The sequence below is a fragment of the Canis aureus genome, chromosome 28 (assembly GCF_053574225.1).
Source record: "Canis aureus isolate CA01 chromosome 28, VMU_Caureus_v.1.0, whole genome shotgun sequence".
Lineage (NCBI taxonomy): Eukaryota > Metazoa > Chordata > Mammalia > Carnivora > Canidae > Canis > Canis aureus.
In genome coordinates this window covers 24975956-25003325 of record NC_135638.1, presented here as the reverse complement: position 1 = coordinate 25003325, position 27370 = coordinate 24975956, and the positions used below count along the sequence as shown (strand labels likewise).

General features: G+C 37.9%; 1 protein-coding gene across 11 annotated transcripts in view; it reads left to right on the top strand.

Annotated features, from left to right (window-relative positions):
• The window catches only part of LOC144300534 (uncharacterized), a 101689-nt gene that overhangs the window by 6113 nt on the left and 68206 nt on the right, over positions 1-27370 (top strand). For 4 of the 11 annotated variants that reach the window (XR_013367206.1, XR_013367205.1, XR_013367204.1 and 1 more), the window contains one exon: positions 4618-4724. The exons of 2 other annotated variants lie outside the window; for them this stretch is intronic. Coding sequence is in view for 1 of the 9 variants with exons in the window: in XM_077876674.1 (XP_077732800.1) it covers positions 4618-4724 (107 nt within the window). In the remaining 8 variants the exon portion in view is untranslated. Of the gene's footprint in view, positions 1-4593; positions 4725-17281; positions 17944-27370 lie in introns of those variants that run through there. 5 more of the 11 variants (XR_013367212.1, XR_013367209.1, XR_013367210.1 and 2 more) reach the window with 3 other exon arrangements.

Sequence of the window (27370 nt, the reverse complement as noted above, 5' to 3'; positions counted from 1 at the left end):
ATTTCCTAAGAATTGTACCGCCAGCTCTTAAGATAAAACATAGAGGGTTGAAATTTTTATCATTCTAAAGCTCCAGTGTTTTCAGCCCAGAGAAGACCAATGCTTCTTTCATTCAGCGAATACTGTTCTGTGTTTTTATTTTATGCCAGGCATCATCACCAGAGCTGGGACCCCAGCCGGGGCTTAGACCCAGTCCTGGCCCCCACGGAGTTTGTTTAAAACCTCCCTCCTCCATAAGGCAAACAGTGTGTGAATAATTAACAACCCTGGTAAATACCACAAAGGAAAATCGCTGAGTATTATCTGGAAGGGCGTGGCTGTGGCAGAGAGGGGGCGAGAGCTAAGGGAAGTTTTCCCCTGATGACTTTTAATTTGCCCAGGATTAGAACAGGCTGTTTTACTCCTGGGCCAACGTTCTTCTCTCTGCAAACGCTGCTTCTGAAGACACAGCTGAGACAGGAAGGACGCCCTTGGTTAAGTTTCTGTCTTGAATTAACTAGTCAATTCAATAAACACTTATTGAGGGGGCTGGCATGTACCTGATATTGTGCTAACAGTGTAAGAATTTATGTATAGCCTAAAGAGGGGTGACAGAAAAAAAATACCCCAAACAAACGAAAACCACAAAGAATGGAGAATGTTTTCAGATAGTATGAAGTGCAGTAACTGAAAAACAATGGCAGGGTAGGCAGTGGTAAAGGAAGTGCAGAACCTAGACCATGAGTGCCTCTAGCTAAAGGTGAGCTATGCTCAAAGTTCCTGAGGCAGAAAGAAACACATTATTGGCTTGTTTGACCAGGGAGAAAATTCTAGAACATCTAGAAAATCTAGAACAAATGAGAGGAAGACGGGTAGGAGGTTCTTGGTGTAGAGCCAGAACCCAGCTTACCCAGAGTTTTATAGGCTGTGGAAAGAGTTAAGGTCTTTCCCTCTGCCCAAGAGCCCAGGAGTAAAATGTAAGGGAGTGACTTGCCCGATTTGTATTGCAAGAGATGGTTCCAGGTACAGGATAGAGAATAAATTGTTTATCACCTGTTTATGATAACCCCAAACATTTATTTGAGACAGGGAGACTTCATGAAAGGAACCCACGAAAGACTGCTTTATTGTTGCCTCTATTCTTGCTAGGATCTACACCCCCACCTCACATGTGCCTTATATAACAGATAATGTATGTTCTCCTTGTAAAGGTCAAGGAGTTAATGATTTCCTTGGAGTCTTCCAGCACAACAGAGAACATCTAAGTGACCTGGAGGGGTCCTCATGAACTGAATGTTTTCTAAGACTAATGACTCACCAAGAGCCCTGGCTCTAGGGCATATGTGACTAATGGGGGACACCTAAACATTTGTCTTTGTTCCTGGATGCCTGTCAAGACATGTGCACTGGACCACAATCCTCAATAAAAACCCCAGATCCTAAGCAAAGACAAACTCACTCTCCTTCTCAAGTCTGCCAGATGCTCTGTTACTGCACTCTCTCTTGGTCTTCAATAAACTCTATTCTCCCTTCCTCTTGGCTCACAATCAGTTTCTACCCTGTGTAAAGCCAAGGACCCTCTTCGTTCGTCCTGTTGTAACTCTCTCTGGATCCTCGGACCCAGCCATCCTGCATCGTATTGATGCAGAATTCGTTAAATTGTGATATATACATATAATGGAATATTATGAAGGGCTAAAAATGGTGATATGTCTATTATTGGCATGGAAAGATGTCTACATTATAGTAACTGGGGAAAATAATTAGGTTATAGTACAATGACCATATGAGCTTTAAAAAGTCTGAAAACCAAAAATGTTTGTATTATTTATCTCCAAGTGATGACAATATGAAATGTTTTCTCTTCATTTTTGCTTACCTATATTTTCTAGTTTTTCTACCAGAGTAATGAAAAAAGACAGATAAAAATCAGTTCATGAGAGAGAAGATTAGAATGTGGCCTGATAGAGAAAACATTTAAATACAGTAATGTGGCATTTTCATTTATGGAGAATTATATTTATAGCTTACTTCAAAACATGAATACTTCGTAGCACATTTCAAATGTTATTCCATAAAATTTATGATGAAAGACTAGAAGTGTGATCACAGATATTATTCCTTAAAATTAAAGTTCACAGTATTTCTCCTTTCCCTGCATGCATCATTGTCTTTGATCATACATTTTCTCAGACCCAATGTGAAGTTTTTCCCCCACTTGAGTGACAATTTTAGGGAGTGCTTCTGACTGTGTTGCCTTGCTTTATTTTTTAATTTGGAATTAGAAAATAGTTCTATCATTGTCCCACTTAAAATGTCCAATAAAAACAATTTGAAAAATAGGTAACTACAACTCATTGAAATATATCTGAGCTCCTTGATACCTTTCATGAGTTTTTCCTCTATTTTTGCTCTGAAAGTTGCATAATTTGAGACTTCTTTTTGTTCAATGTTTACATAATTGGGTGATGTTTTAAGTCCCTCAAATATTAGCTATTTAATAACAGTAGCACACCCAAATGTTGACGGGCCGGTATTTATGATTTTCTGACAGTAGCAGTGTGGGGTTAAGTTTCCTGCAATCTTGGTCTTTCTGAACTCTCTTTGTTAATTTCAAAGGATTCCTGAATTTTACATTTCATATCATGTTTTACAATAGTAGATTGCTGTGAATGTAATCAGGTTTTTTACTTAAATGCTTGTAAAAACTGAAGGTTATTTTTCTTGTTGTTCATTCCTGTCTTTTTTTTTTTTAATAATCCGAATTTTATTTTATTTTTTTTATTTTTTATGATAGTCACACACAGAGAGAGAGAGAGGCAGAGACATAGGCGGAGGGAGAAGCAGGCTCCATGCACTGGGAGCCCGATGTGGGATTCGATCCCGGTCTCCAGGATGCGCCCTGGGCCAAAGGCAGGCGCCAAACTGCTGCGCCACCCAGGGATCCCTCATTCCTGTCTTTTTGAAGTGATTTTCGGTCATTGTGGTATAAAGTAACTTGGATTTCCTAGGTTCTCCAGTGATTTGTGTCTGTAATAATTTAAAATATACTACGTGGAAGATACCTTATTAATTGTGCTAAAGGAAAAGTGCAAGTAAATAGCTATTTTAATAGCTAGACATCTTTAATGCTTTCAGATTCAGTAGCTGTAGAGATACCCCTTCATTAGACCAAAGTGTTGGTAAGTAGAGGTCCTTGGTGGCAGTTTCTGAAAAATGTTTTATAACATTTGTAACAACTTTGCTTTATTATAGTTTATGTAGGCTATCATACTCTGAAAACAGCTTTTTTTTTTTTTTTAAAGCAAAACCATGTGCTATTGGTAGAGCAAAGGTATATTTCAATTTATATGATCATAGTGATGAATTCAAATTTAGTGGAGTATGAATTAATCATAGCCATGAGATTTTACCACTACCTTTTAATTTTTCTTTTCTTTTTTCTTTTCTTTTCTTTTCTTTTCTTTTCTTTTCTTTTCTTTTCTTTTCTTTTCTTTTCTTTTTTTTTTAGAGAGAGAGAGAGAGGAAGAGAGCCTGGGGTGGGAGCAGAGGGAGAGGGAGACAGAGACTCTCCTCAAGTAGACTCCATGCCCCATGGGAAGCCTGATGCAAGGGTTGATCTCAAGACCCTGAGATCATGACCTGAGCTGAAATCAAGAGTCACATGCTTAACCACCCAGGGGCCCGAAACATGTTACTTTTTAAACAACCTCATTTAATGAAAACTATATTACAAGGTTACCTAGCCACAAGGTTACCTAGCCACGGAAATGCTGTACCTTTGGTTTATCTCAGAATCTAAGTCACCACTAGCATTTTTGTAAAGTTTTACGGTTTTCAAAGTCATTTCACATATATAATGGATACAATGTGTCCTTAAACTTTAGGTGGTAGACATGTAAAATAATAATAATACACAGCATTTATTATCTCATGAAGCCTAACTTCTCAGCAGCCATAGTTAAAGACCAGGTGACAGACTTGCTAACCTTGAACTTGTTCATGACCAAAGCAACAACTTAACAGTTTTTTAGTCCAGTCAGCATCAAATACCTTCTATTTGTAGGCACCAGCACAGAACTTGAGGAATGTGATTAAAATTAACTCCTGCTTTCAAGAGGCTTGCAATAAAATAATTTTTAATCAACTAATCACAATATGAATTAGAATGGCAAATATTCAATAGAGGCACATTTATGGAAATAAAAGAAAATGAGTTTTAACAAGAAAGATCAAGGAAAACTTTTCAAAGTAGTGGTATTTGATCCATGTCTTATTAAAACACACACACACACAGATACACACCCCTACCAGAATCATCATTCAAAGAAATCTGCTTAGGAGACTTTTCATTCCAATGAATTGGTTGGTGATCAAGATATTCTAGAAATCCCCTATAGATGCCCTGAGTCACAGGATAATCAACTCCATTTCATTGTAGTCATACTTAGTTTCAGTACGCTGCCCACTGGCCAGCTCAAGCAGATAACCAGTTATTTCTCTGAAGGGAGAAATATTATCTGGAGCCCAGGATACCTTGGCCTCTCCCATTTCTTTGTGGTTTGAAGAGAAAGGAAGGATATTTCTGGGAATTTATAGACCTTTCTGTAACAGAGTTTTGTTTTGTCTGCCATTGAGCCTACATGACCTGTGGAAGGTCAGAAACAGTTGCTGGCATGAAAGAGGCAAGCTTATCTTCAGTGGAAATATTTAGTCCTCAACAAGATAAGGATGTTCAGCAACATGTAAGTGGAGATTTCTATCATTTCCTCTAAACTTTGCTTCATATAAAAGGGTATCTGTTTTTATTTTGTGTACAATTAAAACAAATGAGTTTTCTCAGAGAAGCATTTGTTGAAATTTGGAAACTGGGATATAGCATAAGTCACCTAATCTTCATGTCAGATGCTGTGCATCTTACCATGCCGCCAGGGATGGAAAAAAAAAATTTTCCCCCTTGTTTGTGGCTACTAATCCTAACAAGACCAAAGGTACAGGGAACATCTGAAATTATTTGGAATTACACTGCAATTTTGTATAATGTCCAAACTTAGAATAGGAAAGGTAGAAGAGAGTATATTAAAAAGTAGGTAAATAAAGAAAGAAGGATGAGTTAAGCAGTGGAGGAAGAGAGGAGAGAGGAAAAACTATTGTAAATGGAAGAAATAGGCTCATATTGAAGATGCTACACATCTATCACTGCTTTTAAATATGCTAACTTACACAGAACTTTTGAGGTTCCCCGTACTTTTGTGAATGGGATTTGAACAGAAACTCACAATGGGGGAAATTTCTTGGGATAGCATTTTTTTAAGTGGGTTTTGAGCCCTATATTCTTGAAGAAGGCAGGCCCTTGGATCAAATTTGATGGTTTCTATTTGACGATAATCTTCTAAAATGTTAACGTGAGCATATTATGAAACGCTAGATGACTATAACAGAATATTGTCTAATAGTTTCATGACAATATTTAGTTTTATCTTTACTATTGGGTAGGTGTAAAATAGCATTGAGTTACTCTAATTCTCATGGGGCTGATGATAAGAGTAGTGGTTAGCTTAATAAATAATGTATTCGTACTAAATTGCCAAGTAAAGGCCAAATGAGTTATTCTGTGCTTGTAAGAAGAATAATGTCTGGCCAGAGAAAAGTAGTGGGAAAACAGAGTCATCTGAGGGGAGGCATATTTAGATAGTGGCACAGGAACCCAAGAGAGCCCATCTTAGTTGTGGGCACCACTGTCTCATTGCAAATGGCAATTTGGTTTCAGAAAAAGAGATAATCACATTGTTAATTTGAGTTTTATTCATTTTTCTGGTTTTGTAATTTGAATTTGTAAGTTTATTTTGTAAGTTTATTTTGGACTTAAAATTATATGAAGGTCAAAAAAATTATATGAAGCCCCCCAAAATTATATGACGCCCATAAGTGTAAGATATTTGTAATTTGTTTTAAGTTTATACATGTTTAAATAATAGCATAGTAAACACATATTAAGGCCAGTGTGAGACTGAAGGAGTCATTTTAATTTTTAAATTTATTTTATTTATTTTTTTAAGTTTTAATTTTAATTCCAGTTAACATGTGGTGTTATATTAGTTTCAGGTGTACAATATAGTGATTGAACAATTCCATATACGTGAGGAGTCTTATTTTTAAAAGAGGTCTGTTTACTACTCAGGTTTGAGAAATGAAGTTCTAAACTGTAATAAGTGCAGTATTATGCTAATATTATGGCTAAATAATATCAAACCATGAACCAATAATATTAAACTGTAACATTCTGTGAAACTTGAATCATGTTTGACTATTGGCTTATTACTGTTCATTCATAGGTGCTGCATATTCATCTCCAGTTACTCCTTTCAGAGCAATGGGTTTTAGTATCTTTGCTTTCATTTTTTCATTTTTTCTTTTTCTTCTCCTAGTAGGTCTAAAAACAATTTTTTAGTGATAAAAAGCATTGGCCATTTAATATATGGAATTATTGAATCACTGTATTGTACACCTGAAACTAATATAACACTGTATCTTAATTATACTGGAATTAAAATAAGAAGAAAGGCATTGACCATTTAAAATGTTTATTCATTAGAAGACACAGTTTAAAGGAAAACTCGACTATAAGTGGACTCATTCTATAACATCTACCAAATGGTTGGAGATGCTGGCAAGTGACACTGTGTATGCTCCCCCTCCACCTTGATAGCACCAACAAGAGCAAAAGTCTGAGTGTTCTAGCTAGCCCACTGCTTCAGGGAGCCTTGGTCCCCTAGCTCACTGCAGCCTCAGCTGTCCCCCGAAATGGCCACCCACCCATGACCACTGGAACTCTAGTCATCTGACCAAGGTGGCTTCAGAGAGACACACACTAGAATATACCCCGGGATGAGCCTACTACAGCTCTAGCCATCCCACCAAGGCAGCCCAAATACAATGTGTCCCAGAACCCATAGCTTACACCCTCTACAGCCCCAGTCAGCTAGTCAAAACTGCCAAGCACATCAAGTCTCCACAGGGGACATTCCTATACAAAGTTATTCCTTCAAGACTGGGAGAAGTAAAAAAAAAAAAAAAAAAGACTGGGAGAAGTAGCTGTTTCACCTAATTCATAGAAACAAACACAGAACATCACACAAAATGAGGAGATAGAGGAATACGTGCCAATGAAAGAAAAAGACAAAACTTTGGAAAAAGAGCTAAATAAAATGGAATTAAGCAATCTATATAAGTTAAATATGATGGCCATAAAAATGCTGACTAGACTTGAGACAAGAGTTGATAAATTCAGTGAGAACTTTGAGAGATAATATAAATAATATTTATATTATATAAACAAACCAATCAGAGTTGAAAAATAAATGAAACAAGAAATATGCTAGAGGGAATAACAGCACATTAGATAATGCAGAGTAACAGATCAGTGATTCTGAAGACAGGGTAATAGAAAGTACCCAAGATGAACAGCAAAAAGAAAAAAAAGGATTAATATAAAAGAGGAGAGGTTAGAAAAAAAAGAAAAGAAAAGAAAAGAAAAGAAAAGAAAAGAAAAAAAAGGAGAAAACTGTCACTAACCTCATGGGGGATTTGCAGAAAACCATTTAGCCCACCTTAAGCAAAAGGTAGATTTCCTCATTGTTTTCATAAGCTCATTGTAATAAAAGAAATCTAATTCAGCATTATTGTGCTACCTCAAAGGTAAAATGTTTTAAGGTATTTTTTTGGTCCTGAGTTCACATAGTGTTTGAAATGTCTTTCAATTGGAATTGTTTTTTAAATCATTGGGGAGAATCTTATTTTAAACGTTTTACACTTGTATTTTAATCTCAGAAGAATAAGTGATTAGAAAGTGATCAATTCTTGTTCTGTAGTATTGAACATATAATTAAATCATTGTTTGCCATAAACAAGGTCGGGTTTTTAAAAAGGAAACTCTAGGGCTTGGCTTTGCTCTTGGTTAATAAAGGCTGACAAATCAAAAAAAAAAAAAAAAAAAGAGGAGAGGTTAAGGGACTTCTGAGATAATATCAAGCATACTAGCATTTGCATTAAAGAGGCCCCAGAAGGAGACGAGAGAAAGTGGCAGAAAACTTATTTGAATAGTAGCTGATAACTTCCCTAACCTGGGAAAGAAAGCAGACCTAATCCAGAAAGCACAGAGAACCCCAAACAAGATGCACACAAGGACACCCAAACAAAGATGTGTAATAGTTAAAATGCCAAAGTTTAAAGATAAAGAAAAAATCTTAAAAGCTGTAAGAGAAAAGCAACTAGTTCTGTACAAGGGGAAAAAACAACAGCAACAACAAAAATCCCATAAGGTGATAAGTTGATTTTGTAGCCCATACTATGCAATTAAGAAAGAAGTGGAATGATATATATGAAGTGCTGAAAGTAAAAAATCTATACCCCAGAATACTCTACACAGGGCAAAACTATCATTTCAAATTAAAAGGAGAGATATAATTTCCCAGACAAACAAAAGTTAAAGTTAATTGCTAAACAGGCCTTACAAGAAATGTTAAAGGAATTTCTTGAAGAGGAAAAGGCCATAACTAGAAGAAAATTGTGAAAAGAAAAAAAAACTGATTTACTGATAAAAGCAAATCTATAGAAATAGATCAATAACTTAGAAAGCTAGTATGAAGGTTAAAAGACAAAAGTAGTAAAATCAAATATATATTAAAAATTAGTTAAGGGACTCAAAAAATAAGCAATGTAATATCATATATCTAAAATGTGTATCTGAGGAGGAGTAAAAATGTAGTGCTTTTAGAATGTGTGTGAACTTAGAGACCATCAAAAAAAAAAAACAGAGGAAGGAAAATTTCAAATTTCAATTTATGAGGTCAGCATTACATTGGTACTAAAGGTAAACAAGACACCACACACACACAAAAAATACAGGCCAATATCCTTGATGGACATAGATACAAAAATCCTCAACTAAAAAGTAGCAAACTGAACTCAACAATACATTAAAAGGATCACTCACCACAATCAAGAGAGATTTATTCCAAGGATATAAGGATGCTTCAATATATGCAAAATCAACATCATATACCATATTAACAAAATGAAGGATAAAAATCATATGGTCATCTCAATAGATGCAGAAAAAGCATATGTCAAAATTCGACTTCCATTTATAATAAAAACTCAACAAGCTGGGTTGAGCAGGAACATAATAAAGCATATATGACCAACCCACAGCTAACCTGATAATGGTAAAAAATGGAGAACTTTTCCTTTAAGATCAGGAACAAGACAAAGGTGCCCACTCTTGCCACTTTTATTCAGCATAGAACTAGAAGTCCTAGTAATAGCAATCAGAGAAAAAATAGAGTCCAAATTGGTAAGGAAGGAATAAAACTGTTACTATTTGCAGATGACATGAGACTACATAAAGAATCCTAAAAACTCCACCAGAACACTAATAGAATAAATGAATTCAGTAAAGTCACAGGTTGTAAAATAAATATACTGAAGTCTATTATGTTTCTATATACTAAAAACAGAAGCAGAAAGAAAAATTAAGAAAACAATCCTATTTACAATTGCATCAAAAAGAATAAAATACCTAGGAATAAATTAAACAACAAGGTAAAAGAGCTGTACTCTGAAAATGATAAGACATTGATGAAAGAACTTGAAGATGGCACAAAAGATATACAATGCTTATGGATAGAAGAATATTGCTAACTATCCATACGTATATGGTCAAGTAATCTATGACAAAAAGGGCAAAAATACATAATGGAGAAAAGGCAGTATCTTCAATAAGTGATGCTGAGAAAACTGAATGGCCATATGTAAAAGAATGAAGCTGAACCACTTACTCCATACAGAAAAAACTCAAAATGGATTAACGGCCTAAATGTGTGACCTGAAACCATAAAACTCCTTAAAAAAAAAAAAAAAAAAAAAAGCCATAGGCAGTAATCTCTTGGACACTGACTTTAGCAACATTTTTCTGAATATGTTTCCTGAGGCAAGGAAAACAAAAGCAAAAATAAACTATTGGAACTCCATCAAACTAAAATTCTTTTGCACAACAAAGGAAACCATCAACAAAACAAAAAGACAACCTACTGAATGGGAGAAGATCTTTGCAAATGATATATTTCATTAGGGGTTAAATTCCAGAATAAGGAACTCCTATAAGCTAATACCAAAAAACCAGTCTGATTAAAAAATGGCAGAAGACTTGAATAAACACTTTTGTATAAGACATCCAGAAGGTCAACAGACACATGAATGGATACTTAACATCACTAATCACTAGTGAAATGCAGATCAAGAACACAATGAAAGATCTCTACACCTGTCAGAATTGCTAGTATCAAAAAGACTAGAAATAACAAGTGTTCGTGATCTATAGAAGGAAGGGAACTCTCACGCATTGTTGGTGGGGATGTAAATTAGTGTAGCAACTATGGAAAACAGTATGGAAGTTCCTCAAAAAATTAAAAATAGAAATACCATATGATTTAGCAATTTCACTTCTGGGTGAAATTTTACCCCTAAAAAAGGAAAACATTATTTTGAAAGGATGTATATGCCCCTTTGTTCATTGAAGCATTATTTACAATAGTCAAGGTAAGGAAGTAACTTAAAGAATGAATGGGAAAAAAAAAGAATAAATGGATAAAGATGTGGTATATATACACACAATGAAGTATTACTTAGCCGTAAAAAGGAATGAAATTTTGCCATTTGTGAACCTGGATGGATGGACCTAGAGGGTATTAAGCTTAAGGAAAGCAGTCAGACAGAGAAAGACAAATGCTGTATTATTTCTCTTATATGAAAAATATAAAAAAACAAATGAACAAACAAAAGCAGAAAGACTCCTATTCAATGAACAGACTCGTGGTTGCCAGATAAGAGGGCAGGTGGGGGAATGGGGAAAATAGGTGAAGGTGATTAAGAACTACAAACTTCTAGCTATAAAATAAAGAAGTTGCAGGCATGAAAAGTACAGCATAGGGAATATAGTCAATAATATTTAATAACCTTGTATGGTAATAGATGGTAACTACACTTAACATGGTGAGTACTGTATAATGTATAAAATTATCAAATTTCTATTTCATATAGCCAAAGACTAATACAACATTGTATGTCAACTATACTCTAGTAAAAAAAATTGTCCCTTATTTCAATAATATTTATTAAATGGAAAATATTGCCAGGCATAATTATTATATAATTACCCTCAACCACTGAGCCACCCAGGTTCCCCTATTTTCTCTTATAATTTCTTAACATTTTCTTTTTTCTAGCTTACTTGATTGTAAGAATACAGTATATAATACATGTAACACACAAAGTATGTGTTAACTAGGTTATTGGTAAGGCTTTTTTCAATAGTAGGGTATTAGTAGTTAAGTTTTGGGGAGTCAAAAGTTACATGCAGATTTTTAACTATGTGAGTTTTGGTGCCCCTAGCCCCCAAGTTGTTTAAGCATCAACTGTATAAATATAAATAAAGTAAATAAAATGTATTTATATATGTAAACTAATTATTATAGGTTGATCAGTAGAGAGCTAAGACATGGTTATCAGCTTCAAGAAGCTCAAAATCTAGTAGGGGAGTTAAAGATGAAAGCATAAAATATAAAAATGTAGAAATAATTGCTATTATATATGTATGAATTGAAACAAAGAGGAGATACAACCTAACTTTGCCTAAAGGAGGAGAAATGGAATTCATTTCTATTAGGACTTATTATTCTCTGTGTTATAAATTAGAATTTTCAGATTCCAGAGTAAGAGAAGAACATCTGTGTAGGGTTTTTTCCCCCCTAGCTTTGAGATATTGGGGACATCTAACATATGTAAGATGTACAATGTGATGATTTCATACACATGTATATTACAAAATGATTACCACAATAAGGTTAGTTAACACCTCCATCCTGGGTAGAGTTTTAAAAATTTATCTTAGTAAGGAAACTGGCCTGCAATAATGTGGAGAGTGTGATACAAGAATTTGCTACACATGATAATAATTGCATAATGCCCAAGGAAATGTTGAAATGGCTCATTTACATAAACTGTAGTTGAATGGTAGCATATGTAAATAGAATATAATGAATAGTATAATGCACTAGACATATACATCATTTATTTCATTCATTCATTTGAAAAACTGTACCTTTTATGTGCGAGATATAGCATAGGTACTAATGAGAAAACAAAAACTAATAAGGTATCTTTCTTGCCTCAAGGAGATTTGTTTTTTAGATTGTATTCATTTATTCATGAGAGACAGAGGGGCGGAGAGAGAGAGAGAGACAGAGACAGAGACAGAGACAGAGGGAGAAGCAGGCTCCCTGCAGGGAGCTGGATGCAGGACTCCACCCCAGGCCCTTGGGATCAGGCCCTGAGCTGAAGGCAGACACTCAACCACTGAGCCACCCAGGCATCCCTTTCAAGATTTTTATAACCTAGTAATAGAAGTAAAATATACTTAAGTGACTACAATCCACACTAGTTTGTGCTAAGGGTCTGGAGAACTGTATAACCAAGTATTGGGATCCCTGGGTGGCGCAGCGGTTTGGCGCCTGCCTTTGGCCCAGGGCGCGATCCTGGAGACCCGGGATCGAATCCCACATCGGGCTCCCTGTGCATGGAGCCTGCTTCTCCCTCTGCCTGTGTCTCTGCCTCTCTCTCTCTCTCTCTGTGACTATCATAAATAAAAAAAAAAAAAAAAAAAAAAATTAGAAAGTTCAGAGAAAATGCTTAGTTTGGGTAAGACAGGGGACTTCTTGGGAGAACATGGCTGTGACTTGGTTTATAGGGATAGGTAGAAGTTTTGTAGATGGCTATTATGGAGAATGGGTGAGTGTCCCAAACATAAGAACACTTTGAATCACATGAGCACATCTGTAGAGATGGGAAAGGGCAAGTACTATTTCAGGAACAGAACATAGTTGTTTTTTTTTTTATAATAAATTTATTTTTTATTGGTGTTCAATTTGCCAACATACAGAATAACACCCAGTGCTCATCCTGTCAAGTGCCCCCCTCAATGCCCGTCACCCATTGACCCCCCCCCCCCTTCCACCACCCCTAGTTCGTTTCCCAGAGTTAGGAGTCTTTATGTTCTGTCTCCCTCCCTTTCTGATATTTCCTACCCATTTATTCTCCCTTCCCTTCTATTCCCTTTCACTATTATTTATATTCCCCAAATGAATGAGAACATATAATATTTGTCCTTCTCCGAGTGACTCATTTCACTCAACATACTATCCTCCAGTTCCATCCACATTGAAGCAAATGGTGGGTATTTGTAATTTCTTTTTTTTTTTTTTGATTTTTATTTATTTATGATAGTCACACAGAGAGGGAGAGAGGCAGAGACACAGGCAGAGGGAGAAGCAGGCTCCATGCACCGGGAGCCCGATGTGGGATTCGATCCCGGATCTCCAGGATCGTGCTTTGGGCCAAAGGCAGGCGCCAAACCGCTGTGCCACCCAGGGATCCCGGTATTTGTCATTTCTAATGGCTGAGTAATATTCCATTGTATACATAAACCACATCTAGGAACAGAACATAGTTTAGCTTGGTTTGAGTATAAAGTACATACAGCAAAGTTGTGGGAGACAATTTTTGAACAATTAATTAGCAATAAGTCATAGGGCCTGAATCTTGGGCAAAAAGACAATTTTACAAACATTTGTTAAGGGCTTATAACATCTCAAGCATTGGGAATGCAAAGATGAATGAATTCTTTGCCTGCAGGAACTCAGACACACCATCCCTGATGCCTTGGAGATAGGAATAGGGCAGGGATTATAAAACATGAGGGTATCTGCGATGAAGAAGATATGTGCAAAGGACTATGGGAACAATTACCTCTCACTGGGCCAGTCAGGGAAAACACTAGGGTAGAGATAATATTGTAACTGTGGCTTGATAACTGAGTCTGAAAAAACAAGAACATAATGTTTCTTCTGCTTAAGAAGGCCCAGAGATGTGAAAAAGCTGATTTAGTCAAAGAGCAACTGTGGTCCCATGTGACTCAAGGGGCCAGAGTTAGAAGTTAAGGCTGGAGAGGAAGGCTGGGGTCAAAATGAGAAGGACCTTGTAGGTTGTGGTAAGGAAGCCAGACTTAAGTTTTCAGTGATTTTCAAACATTTGGTGTTTTCTTTTTTTTTTTTAAAGATTTCATTTATTTATTCATAAAAGACATAGAGATAGAGGCAGAGACATAGCAGAGGGAGAAGCAGGCTCCCTGAAGGAGCCCAATGTGGGACCTGGGATCACGCCGTGAGCCAAAGGCAGACACTCAACCACTGAGCCACCCAGGTGTCCCTCAAACATTTGGTTTTGTGGCACACCTTCAAACACTAGAATTTTTAGCAGGACAACGGAAAGGAAATGCTAAACAAGCCAGCAGCAATTACAGTACAAGCAATAGTATACAGTTTCACAGTGTCTATAAAGCATCCATAGTTACCTCACTATTTGCTAGGTTGACGCTCAGCAGCCTTTTGGTTTGTTTGTTTTTTGAATAGAGCTGTTTACTCCCAGACATATGCCCTTGAACCTTGGGAGGAGATGTTCTCACAAGCTCCAATAAGCATGAGGTAGTTCCCCTGGTATATACTTGATGTGACTCTTAGCCTCTTCCCTCTTATTTGTAGCAAGTTGCTTTCTACTTAACACCCGCAAGTCACTCAGATCAGCATTCTTATAGAAATGACTGTTAAAAGTTTTGATCTTGGCAAAATGGAATTTTACCTATTGATCAGAAGGTGGTTGTATGTTTGCAAAGCATGCAAAGTATAGGGACAAAGTGCTGTGTCTTACCAGATGCAAACCATTGGCATAGGCAGTAGGAAGTCCTGAGAGACCTTTAAGGAGGTGGATCCTACAACCAAAGTGATGATAAGGGCAGGTTAGTTACACTGCCATGTGCAAAACTGGTTAGAGGAAGGAGAGACTGGGAGCTGGAAACCTGGCCTTAAGGCCAGGACTAGGATCAGAGATAGGATGCCAGTAGAAAGGGAGATTAGGAGCCATTTTATTAAGAAAATACAGGACTTGGCAATTGATTGGGTGGAGAAGGAGTGTCATGAAAAACAATCAAAGATGGTCCTGATGTTTTATACCTAAGGAACAGAATATTGGTGCATTAACAGAAATAGGATAGCAGGAATAACAGCTACTTGGGATGGGATTACATGAGAAATGTAGCTCAGGGTAATTGAGAGTTTTTAACTTAATTAATTTTTTGAGTGAGAGCACATGAGAGCACACGTGACCAAGTGCAGGCGGGGGCAGGGAGAGGGAGGGGCAGAGGGTGGGAATCCTAAGCAGGTTCCATGCAGTGAAGAGCCTACGTGGGGTTTGATCTCATGATCAGGGTAATTGAGGTTTTTTGTTTTGTTTTTTAAAGATTTTATTTATTTATCTGAGAGAGAGATTGAGAGAGATCAGAAGCAGGAGGGAGGGAGTAATGGGTAGAGGGAGAAGCAGACATCCTGCTGAGCAGGGAGCCAAATGCTGGACTCAATCCCAGAACCCAGGGATCATGAGCTGAGCCAAGGGCAGATGCTTAGCCATCTGAGTCACCCAGGCACCCCAGGGTAATTGAGTTTTAAATGGTAGTTAAAAATTAGCCAAGATTAATGATGTCTTTCAGAAGACATCATTCTTATCATTCTAGTAAATACCTGGGGAAAGTAAATATTGCCCAATATAGCAATTCAGTGCTTTTTGGCCTATTAGCATTTCATACATAATTCTTGTGTTGTTCTTTTTTTTTTTTTTTAAGATTTTATTATGTAATGTCTACACCCAATGTGGGGCTCGAACTTAACAACTCCGAGGTCAAAAGTCACATGTTCTATCAACTGAGCCAGCTAGGCACCCCTATAACTCCCTTTAAATGCGATTTTCTTTGTAATGGCTGATTTACCTATAATTTCCTATAGAATCCATTAATATAAAAATATTCCCAACCCTTATAAGTCTTAAGAAATATTCTGGCAAGTGGGGATGTTCTCAACTACTTGCCAATCTAGGGATTTCAGGAAGCCTAATTCTTTTGACAAACAGGTCTATAAGGTTGTTTCTGTGACCCCTACCTTTCTATCCTGGGGTGGGGCATATGCAAAAATCCGCAGAGAAGTACCACCCTGTAGTAGGTAACCTTTAAGCAGAATAGTAACTAGGTGACTAATTTTTGAGCCCTGTTACTTTACTAAAAATAAGGAAGTTAAGAAAAACCTTTTTGTTAGTTATTTCCCCAATTTGAAAAGGCAAAAGGCATGTCCCCAGAAAAACCCAAAGCCACAATTTAGTAAACCCAAGCTCAAACTCGAGTGACTATATTTAAAAAAAGGTTTTTCTCAAGATGCATAACCCAGAATCAGGAACCTCAGATTTACTTAGGGTCCCCTCAGATTGTCAGGGGTCCTCATCTTATTACCCAGGTACACAGGAGGGCACGGGGGAGGATTTCATTGGGATTCATACCACTAGATCAGTTTGCAGCACAGAACATATCAAAACACACATCCTTGACAGTCTGGAATCCTACCCATATTTCCTGGAGGAGCTGTCAGTGGGGACCTTCCAGGGTGAGCAGTTTGGAGCCTCAAAGGGGCCTGCCCTGCAGAATGGGGAAAGGTAGAGGGAAAGAGGGAGTGTGAGACAGGTGATTTCCCTCCTGAGTTGTTTTTGTTTTTCAGCAACAGCATTTCCCCTCTTTCATCCACAGCTGAATCTAGAGTTCTCTAATTATTAAAGGCTAGTGGTTCAACATAGTTTCATTTCTCCTGGTCCCTGAGCTATCATGAAGGTGTTGACGGAGTGAGTTATAATTGGCACAAGAAATTTTAAAGTAGACGGCACCAGGCTATTCTAGTTTTGCAGTAAAAAGGGCAGGTGGGTGCCATTGGTGACTTGCACCTTTCCCACTCCTCAGTGTCAATAGCAAAAGCAGTACTGGACATGTGGGTAGAGCTCCTGGGGATTAGCTACCCTCCTCCCAGAGCCCCGGAATACAGATCAAGCATTCTGGTTTGAGGCACAATAAAAGTTAGGACAATGTATATTAGCCTTTTCTTCAAATGTTAGGAGACTCATCTTCCCTCTCTTACGTTGCTTTAGTGGTATTTCCATGGGGCTAGTTTCCCACTTTCAAATGTAAATTAAAATTAAGGAATGTAGATTAAGACTGAATAACATGTGCAATGTTCTTTCAAGCCATTGAAATTTTGGAATATTTTAGCAAAACATCTGGCTGATGTTTTGTTTTTGTTTTGTTTTTTACCTTTCCACACAGATGGAGGCCTAGAACCAGAGTGTAACATGATTGGTGTTGCTTGGAGCACAGACCTGTATGGCTGTAACCTCAGTGTGACCTCACAGGTTACCGTGCCTTTAGGGACTAAGGGGCTGAATCTGACTCCTACCTCTAACAGGGGTCCATTTTCAGCAGGAACTCAGCCCTGCACACAGGGTATCTGAAAAATAAGTCATCTTTTTTTTTTTAAGATTTGAGAGAGAGTGAGAGCAAGAATACAAGTAGGGGGTAGGAGCAGAGAGAAGGAGAAGCAGATTCTGCACTGAGCAGGGAGGGACCCCAATGTGGGTCTCAATCCCAGGACCCTGGGATCATGACCTGAGCTGAAGGCAGATGCTTCACCGACCGAGCCACCCAGGCGCATGCCCTGAAAGATGCAGGTTTCATTAATATAAATCTGATCTCAAATATTTGAGGCTTTGAATTTTCAGTTCTTAATTTAAGTACAAACATTTGACTAGTTTTGAATTGAGTAAAGTATGTGTTTCTTGTGTAGCTTATTTGTGGGAGTAGTTCTAGCTTCCATCTTGTTATGTGAACCTGTTGCCTTTAGCTAGAGAGTTGCCTGTTTTATAATCCTTCTGGGGCTAACCGCTACTTCTATTTGCTATTTAGCATTTTCTCCATTTCTCTTGTGATCTCATAACCAAGTAAGATTATATTTATTCATTTATTTTTCAGCTGATTAATATACTGCAATGCCTCCTGGCTTCAAAAAAATGATAAAATCACTGAGAACAATAGTTGATAATTAATGAAGGCTTATACCCCTGCCCACTGCCCCCCCCAGCTTACAAAATTCAGACAAGAATCTTATTCAAAAATCTTGAAATGTGGACTCAACCTTCAATCCTTAAGAACAGAAAATAAATTCCTTGGGCTAAAGAATGCTTTAAAAATGGATTAAAAAAAAATCCTAGGAATTGTTAATAGGATCATGCGGCCAAATTAGCTGACAAAAACAAAGACTGGAGGAGACTAATACTGTCACTCAGATCCTCCCAGGTCTTTAGAGCATTACTTGTTTCAAGAACACTTATCTCTGACATGAAAAAACAGTCTCGTTTTGTCTGTTCTATTTAAATGGGTCCATCTTTGATTAGGGGAAAATGAAGCAGCTATCAGAGCAGACAACTTTACTGAACTGGAAATATTTCCTTTTTTGACATTTTTCTTAACATCTCCGATGTACCATAACCCATGCTCTTGTGTAATAACATCACATTCTATTTGACCAAATATTGCAGGATCACAGATATAAGAGGCCACAAACCCTGTCTGGAGAGATGGAGAATTATCAAAGTCTGTGCAGAATCTGGGATTGTACCCTTCTTGCAAGCTAACAAGGGAGTCTGATACTGTCGCATGTGTTTTGATGGAAGATAGGAGACTCCTAGGTCAGAGACAAATGACTGAATCACTCATAGCACATGAGTAGCACCAGCGTGATGTCAACACCAGTCCCCAAGCCCCTTTCTCCCAGTCCATGGGGCATTCAGAAGGGCTTAGATGAATGCCTGCATATCCTATGAGTTATATGATAGGCAAGGTATCCAGAGCTAAGGAATTTGCCATTTTTACAGTGAGAGGCAAGCAAGATGCCACTCCAACTCTCAAAATTGCTCTCGGCAAATAAAACACTGAGAAATGGCTAGGATAAAGAGTAGTCAGGGCTTTGCATTCCTAGCATCGTTGGCAAGAAGGTGGAGAAATGGAGTTCAGGACCCAAAATGGATTATTTTTTCCAGTAGAAACTTCACTGAGAAGATGATATTTAGGCTGGGATGAATAGATACTTGGTGAGGACAAGAAGGACCCATTCTAGTTAGTGAGAACATTATTTGCCAAGGCCCTGAGGCATGAGAGACACAGAGATGTTTTAGGAACAGTGAAGAGTCTGGCATGCCTGGGACAGTGGTGATAAGGCTAAATAAATAGACTGGCATCCAGTCATTGAGGGTTTTGCATGCCATTGAGATTATGGAGCTTGGCTTTTCATTTTATTTTAACCTAACAAATTTCAGAGCATTTTGAGCAAAAGTATGACATGATTGAATTTTATTTTCTATTATCTGGTGATAATGTGGAGCATACTGAAATTGGAGAGAAGTTATGTGTGCATTTTATCAAAAAGCTCTGGAACAGCTCACTTCTTTTAGGTCCTTTATTCCCCCTCTTACCCCTTTTTCCTAAAGCTTTGCTACCTTATCCTACCCTGTGTCCCATTCTCACTTTCAAGAACCTCACATACTCACTGTCATGCCTGGCAGTTAGCTCCCTTCAGCTCACATTGCATATGCTCAGAAATTGGCTGGTAGGAATATTTCCATTTGATGCACTGAATTTTACAATACTTTTAGAGTTGTAAACATGTTATTTCCTGGGACTTCATCCACATTTGTTTTTTATTCATGTCAATATTCTAAGAAGAATTTTTACTTGGCAGAATTTATAAATTCAAAATCTAAAAGGTAAATTGGAACATTCAGTTTATTAAAATAACAAAAACCCCACAAAGTACTTTATTTGAAATAGTATTTGCTTATTCTAAAAAAGAAGTCATAAGACAAGTATAAGAATATTTTAATATATTAAAAAATACATTAACTACCCTGAACATAAAAAAACCAGAGATACAAAGTATTTTATTTTTGTTATGATTTTAAGACCCTTCCAGTTTTATAATGTATTCTGGGGAGGAAGTGATGGTTATTATTTTTTAAATCCCATCTGGGAAAATGTATTAGCTTCTTGTCACCACTGAAACAAATTACTACAAATTTAGTGGTTTAGTACAACACAGATTTTCTTCTACAGTAGTTGTGGAGATCAGAAATCTGCAATAATCTTTACTGGGGTAAAAAGTCAAGATATCGGCATTGCTGGCATATTGGTTCCTTCTGAAAACTCTGAGGGGGAGGACCTCTGTTGTTACCTTCTTTATCTTCTAGTGGTACTTGTACTTCTTGGCTTTTGTCTCCCTCACATCTGCTCTTCTTCTTACATACCTCCCCTCTGATTCTGAGCCCCTTCTTCCCGTTTATAGGGACTGTGATTACATTGGGCCCACCTGGGAAGTTTAGAGTAATTTCTCAAAATCCTGAACCTAATTACACCTGCAAAGTCCCTTTTGCCTTCAAAGGGAACATTCACACTGCCTTAGGATTAGAATGTAGACATATTTGGGGAGGTCATTATTCAACCTACTATATTTCCACTTTTCACCGAAAGCACTGTTCTTTTCTCCTTCCACAGATTTACTTGATTAGGGATCACAGCTGAGATGATTGGGCTCCCTGAACATATCATCCATATATCAATATGTTTTAGAATAAATTTAGAAAAATATGTTCTTGGAGCTGGAGGCTTCTGAGTGAATCTTCTTTTCGCCACATCCTTGAATGTGTCAGGTTGGTTAGGTTTATTTCTCCTTAAGTATAGCAGACCCAATCTGTGCCCTACTCACACCCCCTTATTCTTCCCACTTCAGTGCATCATGACTCCAAACTGCAAAGTGCTGGTATTTGCATCTTTTTGCCTGAAAGCCACCCTAGTCTCCGAGCCTGTTTTGTCTGCTCATGACAGGCTGGAAATGCTATAGAAATTAACTACCCCCCCTCCCCATCAACCTTCACTAATGAGTGGAGCTTGTGCATAAATATCCCAGCTCCCTCATTTGTTTATTATAATTTGTTTTGTTGAGATACAGTTCATGAAACATAAAACTCAGTATAAAATTCAGTGATTTTTTTATATAGTCACAATATTGTACAACCGTCACTACTAATTCTGAACATTTCTACCCTTACCCAAAGAAACCCATACCTTTTAATAGTTTCTCTGGGTCCTCCTCTGCCCCATTCCCTGGAACCCACTAATCTACTTGCTGTCCCTATGAATTGGCTTATTGTGGACATTTCCTATAAATGGAATCACACAATATGTGGTCACTCATTTTTGGATGGATAATTTTTAAAAAAGATTTTATTTATTTAAGAGAGAGAGAGTGCATGAGCAGGGGGGACAGATGGAGAGGGAGAAGACTCCCCACTGAGCAGGAGCCTGCTGCAGGACTCAACCTTAGGACCCTGGAATCATGACCAGAGCTGAAGGCAGACACTTAATGGACTGAGCCACCCAGGTGCCCAGGATGGATAATTTCAGGCACATGTTCAACGACAGTTCTCAGATTTCCCCAGCAGGATTAAACTGTTGCCCATAGTCTTAATGAGTAATTAACTGTCTGCCTTTCTTTCCTGTGTCACTTCCCTACTTTCCCAGCAATGTTTCCTGGAATCACTTCTCTAATAATGCGCTTGCACTTGAAACCTTGCCTTAGGGTCTCTTTCTAGGGGAACCCAGACTAAAATACCAGGTATATCAAATTAATTAATCCATTCCTAAATTTTACATGGACTATTTGTGCGTGGTACATTGCTTAACACTGAAAATACAGCACAAACAAGTCTGTCATTGCCTCTGCTCTCACAGAGGTTGTTTAAGCAGGGAATAAATGCATTAAGCAAATTATAAGTCAGATGAGTATTATGAGGGAGGAGGTGAGAGAAGGCCTAGCTAAGGATGAGAATGTGGAAGCAGAAGGAGTGAGCCGGCAGCAGGGGGTTGGGGAAAATGTTCCAGGCACATGGATCCACTGTAAGGCAAAGGTGAGCATGGTGCTTTGGAGGATGGGGAACAATCCATATGGCTCTTGCTGACAGACCTGGAGAATAGTTGTACTAGATACTTACATGTTCCTTCAAGGAAGAACTTGGTGTCCAGCTGTGGAGTGTGTGGTCAGCAGTCTGCAGCTGTGAGCTCCTTCGTGCATGCCTCAGCTCATGAGAGCCGCCTTGCCCAAGGTCTTTCCCAGAGCTGCTTGCATCTGGTGACTGGGTGAGACTGGGATATAGAGGCATAGCCATCTGGCCTGGCTGGGGATATTCTCCTGGACAGCATCATTTGCCCCAGAGCTCCTGGCTACGTGTGTTGTGTCTGCATTGCCGTTCAATGGTTCCCTCAGTCCAGCCCTGCTCTGCCTACTTCTTTTCACAGGGGTTGGTCCTTTATAAACATCTCACTCCTCAAACACTGTATTAGGATTGGATCCCAGAGGACCCAACCTCCAGTAGCAGAGAAACAGGAAAGCATTGTGCTAAGAGTAATATTACAAGGCTCCTCCTCAGATACGCAGGAGGTGAGGGTCTTTGAGATCTGATAGGGCCGGACTTTACATATACTGAGCAAGAATGACTTTGGAGTCTTCATAGAAGGTTCTGCAAATATATGTGCCTTGGAGAGATTCTGGAAGTCTGAGAACAACTCAGAGGAAGTGACGATAGGTGATGAGCATCAACATTTGGGGGTACAAATGTAAAATACATTTTATTATTTGTGTTTTTCTAAATTTGCCTCAAATGATAACATTTGTATATACCTATGTAAATGAACCATGCTAGTAATATGTCTGTTTGGATTTACATGGTCTTTCATCCCTGGATCCCTCAGGAATGGGAGCAAAAGGGAACATCGTAGACAAATTTTTTTTCTGTAAGGATAATATTAGATTACTGCTGACATTTAAAATTTTATGTCCTGTCTGGGTAGTAGACTTTTAAAATGATAATTAGATGCTACTCCAGTGGGTACTTTGAAAAGCACTAAAATATTAAATAACTTGAATGTTTAACTTACATTAGCTGGAACAGGAGCATCTACACTCCTCTGCCTTTAGAGTATGCCACTAGAGTCTAGGCTGTCCTCAAAGTACAGAAACAGGAGCTCCTTCCCACCCTAAGGGTACTCGGATGCTTCACTGTAGATATCTTGGAACATATGGGCAGTGGCTTGCCGCTTGTCCCTAAATGACTGGAGGCCTAGTGGTGGGCATTGCCATGAAGGCAAGGGCGGTGCTGCCTTGTGCAGCCTGTTGAGGGGCTAACAAGCCTCCTGGATGCTCTCATGGTGCCCCTCACATCCATCCCCTTCCTGTGTCCCCTGGCCCAAGTGCTTCTTGACTTGGGAACCAGGGATCCATGACCTAAAGCCTTCTTTTGTGTCCCTTCTTCTAGTTACTTCCTCTGGTTCTGACGCTTCTCAGTAGACCAGAGATGCGTTCAGTATCCTTGTCCTCTCTTTGAGGGCAGGAGGTGGGGTGCTATCTTTAGGGCTTTACAGTAATTTCAGAGGAAAAAATAAAAACACATAATAAATTCCCTGCTATAAAGCAAGATATGTTTTGAATATATGAAAATGAAAGCAACTTCATTTACCTGAAGTTCTAGAACAAACAAAACTACAGTGACAAAAATCAGAACAGTAGTTGCCTCTGGAGGGGAAATTGGACAGGGGCTCAAGGATGTTTTCTAAAGTGACAGAAATGTTCTAAATCTTGCTGGGGTGGAGGTTTATGTTTGTCCAAACTCATTGAATTGCGTATTTAAAATCTATATATTTTATGTAAATTTAAAAAGTACACAGGATGGCAGCTCAAAAAATGAAAAAGAGATGACTGTATAAAAGTAATTCAGGTAAGATTTAGATTTCAAACTTACTTAGTTTTAATTGCCTAAGTTGAGACAGTTAAAGGAAAGGACTCATCAGTAGCATGCAGCTCTGTTAAGGCATATAAAAACATTTTTATCCATAATTATTTCTTATTAGAAATCCAGAATTTTGCATGAGATCAAGTTCTTTGAACAGAGAGAAAAATTGGTTTTATGTTTCATGAACTCAAGTTAGTTAGATGAGACTTAGTACATATTTCTTTAGCTTTTGTCTTTAGCCAACACCCAATATTTCCATCTACAGGGACTCTTTTCCCCATTTGACCATGTCACATGAACACCAGTTAGTATTACTCTTGACAGGCAAGGCATCTCACTCAGAGACCAACTACCACATGACCCCAGAGTGGTTAGGGACTAGTAGGATAATTTCTAAAACTGGGTGAGGTGACACAGCCCTGTGGAGTGTGACAAACGCTGGCTAGATCAAAACACTCAAGTATGGATGCCAGAAAAACTGAGGGCACAGAATGAAAAGTTCAATGTGGATATCAAAACACAAATAGAGGCATCTGGGTGGCCCAGTCAGTTAGGCATCTGTCTTTGGCTCAGGTCATGATCCCAGAGTCATGATCTCAAGGTCATGATCCCAGGATCGAGCTCCGCATTGGGCTCCCTGCTCAGTGGAGAGCCTGCTTCTCCCTTTCCCTCTGCCTGTCCCCACTGCTCATATTCCCTCTCTCACTTTCTCACTTTCTCTCTTTTTCTCTCTCTCAAATAAGTAAACAAAATATCTTAAAAAGAAAAAGACAAGCAACAAAAAATCTTTTAGTATAACTATGCAAGGGGATACTTCTATATCCCTTTCATACACACACACACACACACACACACATATATACAGGACATATCTACAAGGGATATAATTTTACTAAAAACATTTAATTAATTTAATTAATTTTAGAAAAGATTTTATTTATTCATGAGAGAGAGAGAGAGAGAGAGGGGCAGAGACACAGGCAGAGGGAGAAGCAGGCTTCATGCAGGGAGCCTGATGTGGGACTGAGTCCCGGACTCCAAGATCACGCCCTGGGCCAAAGGCAGGCGCTAAACCTCTGAGCTACCCAGGGATCCCACTAAAAACATTTTAAATCTGAAATTCAAATTTAACTGATGTCCTATATTTTTTTTTAGCTAAATCTGGCAACCCTCTGCTTGGGATATACTGAAAAGCAGGATTTTTTTTTTTAAAGATTTTATTTATTTATTCATGATAGTCACACAGAGAGAGAGAGAGAGGCAGAGACACAGGCAGAGGGCTAAGCAGGCTCCACGCAGGGAGCCCGACGTGGGATTCAATCCCGGGTCTCCAGGATCGCGCCCCGGGCCAAAGGCAGGCGCTAAACCGCTGCGCCACCCAGGGATCCCGAAAAGCAGGATTTTGTTTATTGGTTTGTTTTCAGGGAAAATCAGAGACACACAAAATCCGAGCATGTGTTTCTCAAACTTAAGCTTGCATCTGAATCACCTGCAGAGCTTGTTAAAACAGACTATTGAGTCCAACTTTCTGATTGATAGGTCTGGGGTGAGGGCCTGAAAATTTATATTTTTAACATCCCCAGGCATTGCTGAGTCCAGGGATCACATCTGAGAACTGATCAGAGGCAATATGTTACAGATGTATGTGCAAGGATTGCTAGAAATACCATGTTAATGTATCCTATTCATTACCATTCTGTCCAGCACACTAAACTGCATGACCAATGAGGGGCAACACATCAAAAATATCATGTATTGTCATGCAATATCAAGAAACCACTTATTATATATAGTTGCCTATGTTGCCAGGTTTTATAGCCATTCTATAGGTAAGTACCTCTGTTGTCAATGGATTGCCTTTTAATATATGTGACGTTAAAAATTCCATATTAAAATTAGAATAGAATTAAAATTTCGATAAACTAATAAAATAGGAACATCAGAGAACCTTTGCTAAATTAAACACCAAATAAATATTAAACAAAATGAAAACCTCATGAATTTTATTAAACACCACCACAATTCCTGTAGCAAATTGTATATATACACAACCTTCATATAACCTTAGGATTTTACCCAGAATGGAATTTCCACACCAGACCATGAAACTGGTTTTCTTGGAGGAAGATAAAAGGGATATTTGCTTGTACTTTTTATAGAACTGGAACATAGTGAAATTTTTTAAAGTAATTTTGAAACTTATATTTTTAATTTTTATTATAAAAAGGTTATTGGGTTTTTATTTCCTAGTTTTCTTTTTATCGGTCTACTAAAATTGATTCGAATTTCCTCTTTTGAGAGTGAAAAGTATGTAGGGAAAAAAAATGGAAGAAGAGTACTAGAATATTTGCTGGGTGTCTGAGTCCTTTGGCCACTGTTAGGAAATTGTTGATCTACCACAAACACATGTAAAATGTAAGAAATAGTTTAGTAGAGAGATATATATACTGAAGTATATATGGGTGAAATAATGTGATGTCTAGAATTTGCTTTAAAATACTGTAAAAAGGGGGGTGCCTGGCAGTCAGTTTGAGCATCTGACTCTTGGTTTTGGCTCAGGTCATGATCTCAGGGTTGTGGGATTGAGCCCTGCTTCAGGCTCTGGGCTCCATCCAGTTTAGCACAGAGTCTGCTTAAAATTCTCTCTCTCCCTCTCCCACTCTCTCCACTCTCTCTCTCTCTCAGATAAATAAATAAATCTTAAAAAAATACAACAAGAAAAAGGTTGAAGGAAAGATGAAGTAAGTTTGGCAAAATAAAATGTTGATAATTGTTGAAACTAGGTTTTGGGAGCCTGGGGTTTATGATAGTATACTACCTTTGTAGTATAGTTTAAAAATTTCTATAAGTTAAAAAAAATCTAAGGACTTGGATTATATTCTCAGCTTTGCCACTAATTAGATAAGAAATCATACTCAAATCACTTAAATATTCTGTGCCTCAATTTTTACAAATGATTGGATATCAATTAGCAAGTAATAATTGAGCCAGGTAGCACCTGGATGTTACTATCTGAATTCCCAGGGATATTGTCAGATTACTGGAAAGTATAATGTATTAAAAAAAAACTAAAACCAGTTTTCAGGTATGACAAAATTTATTGTGGAAATTGAGTACAAATGCTTGGAGCACAGATCAGGTAAATGAAGTTTCCCAAAGACTTCTATTTTTTGTGTGTGTTTATGAATAGTTATTTAGGGTAGGTATCTGCTGAGATAGCAGAGAGGCTCAGACTCCTACATGGGAATAGGATAGGCCAAAAAAAAAAAATGTTGCACATCTTGACTCTTTTGTGTTCGGAAACACAAAAGCAAAGCAATCTTTTAAGATTTCTAAATACCATCTGTATCTACTAACAAGGTAAAATAATTTAATTTGTACACTTTTGTGATTGATCCCCAAAAGGCAGATAAATACAGAAGGAAAATGTAAAGGTCAAGAATATGCAAGCTTATGTGTCTGTTGCTGTGTGTATATGAGCATGAGCAATTGAGACCCTCTGAAATGTAATCCAGGCATGGCT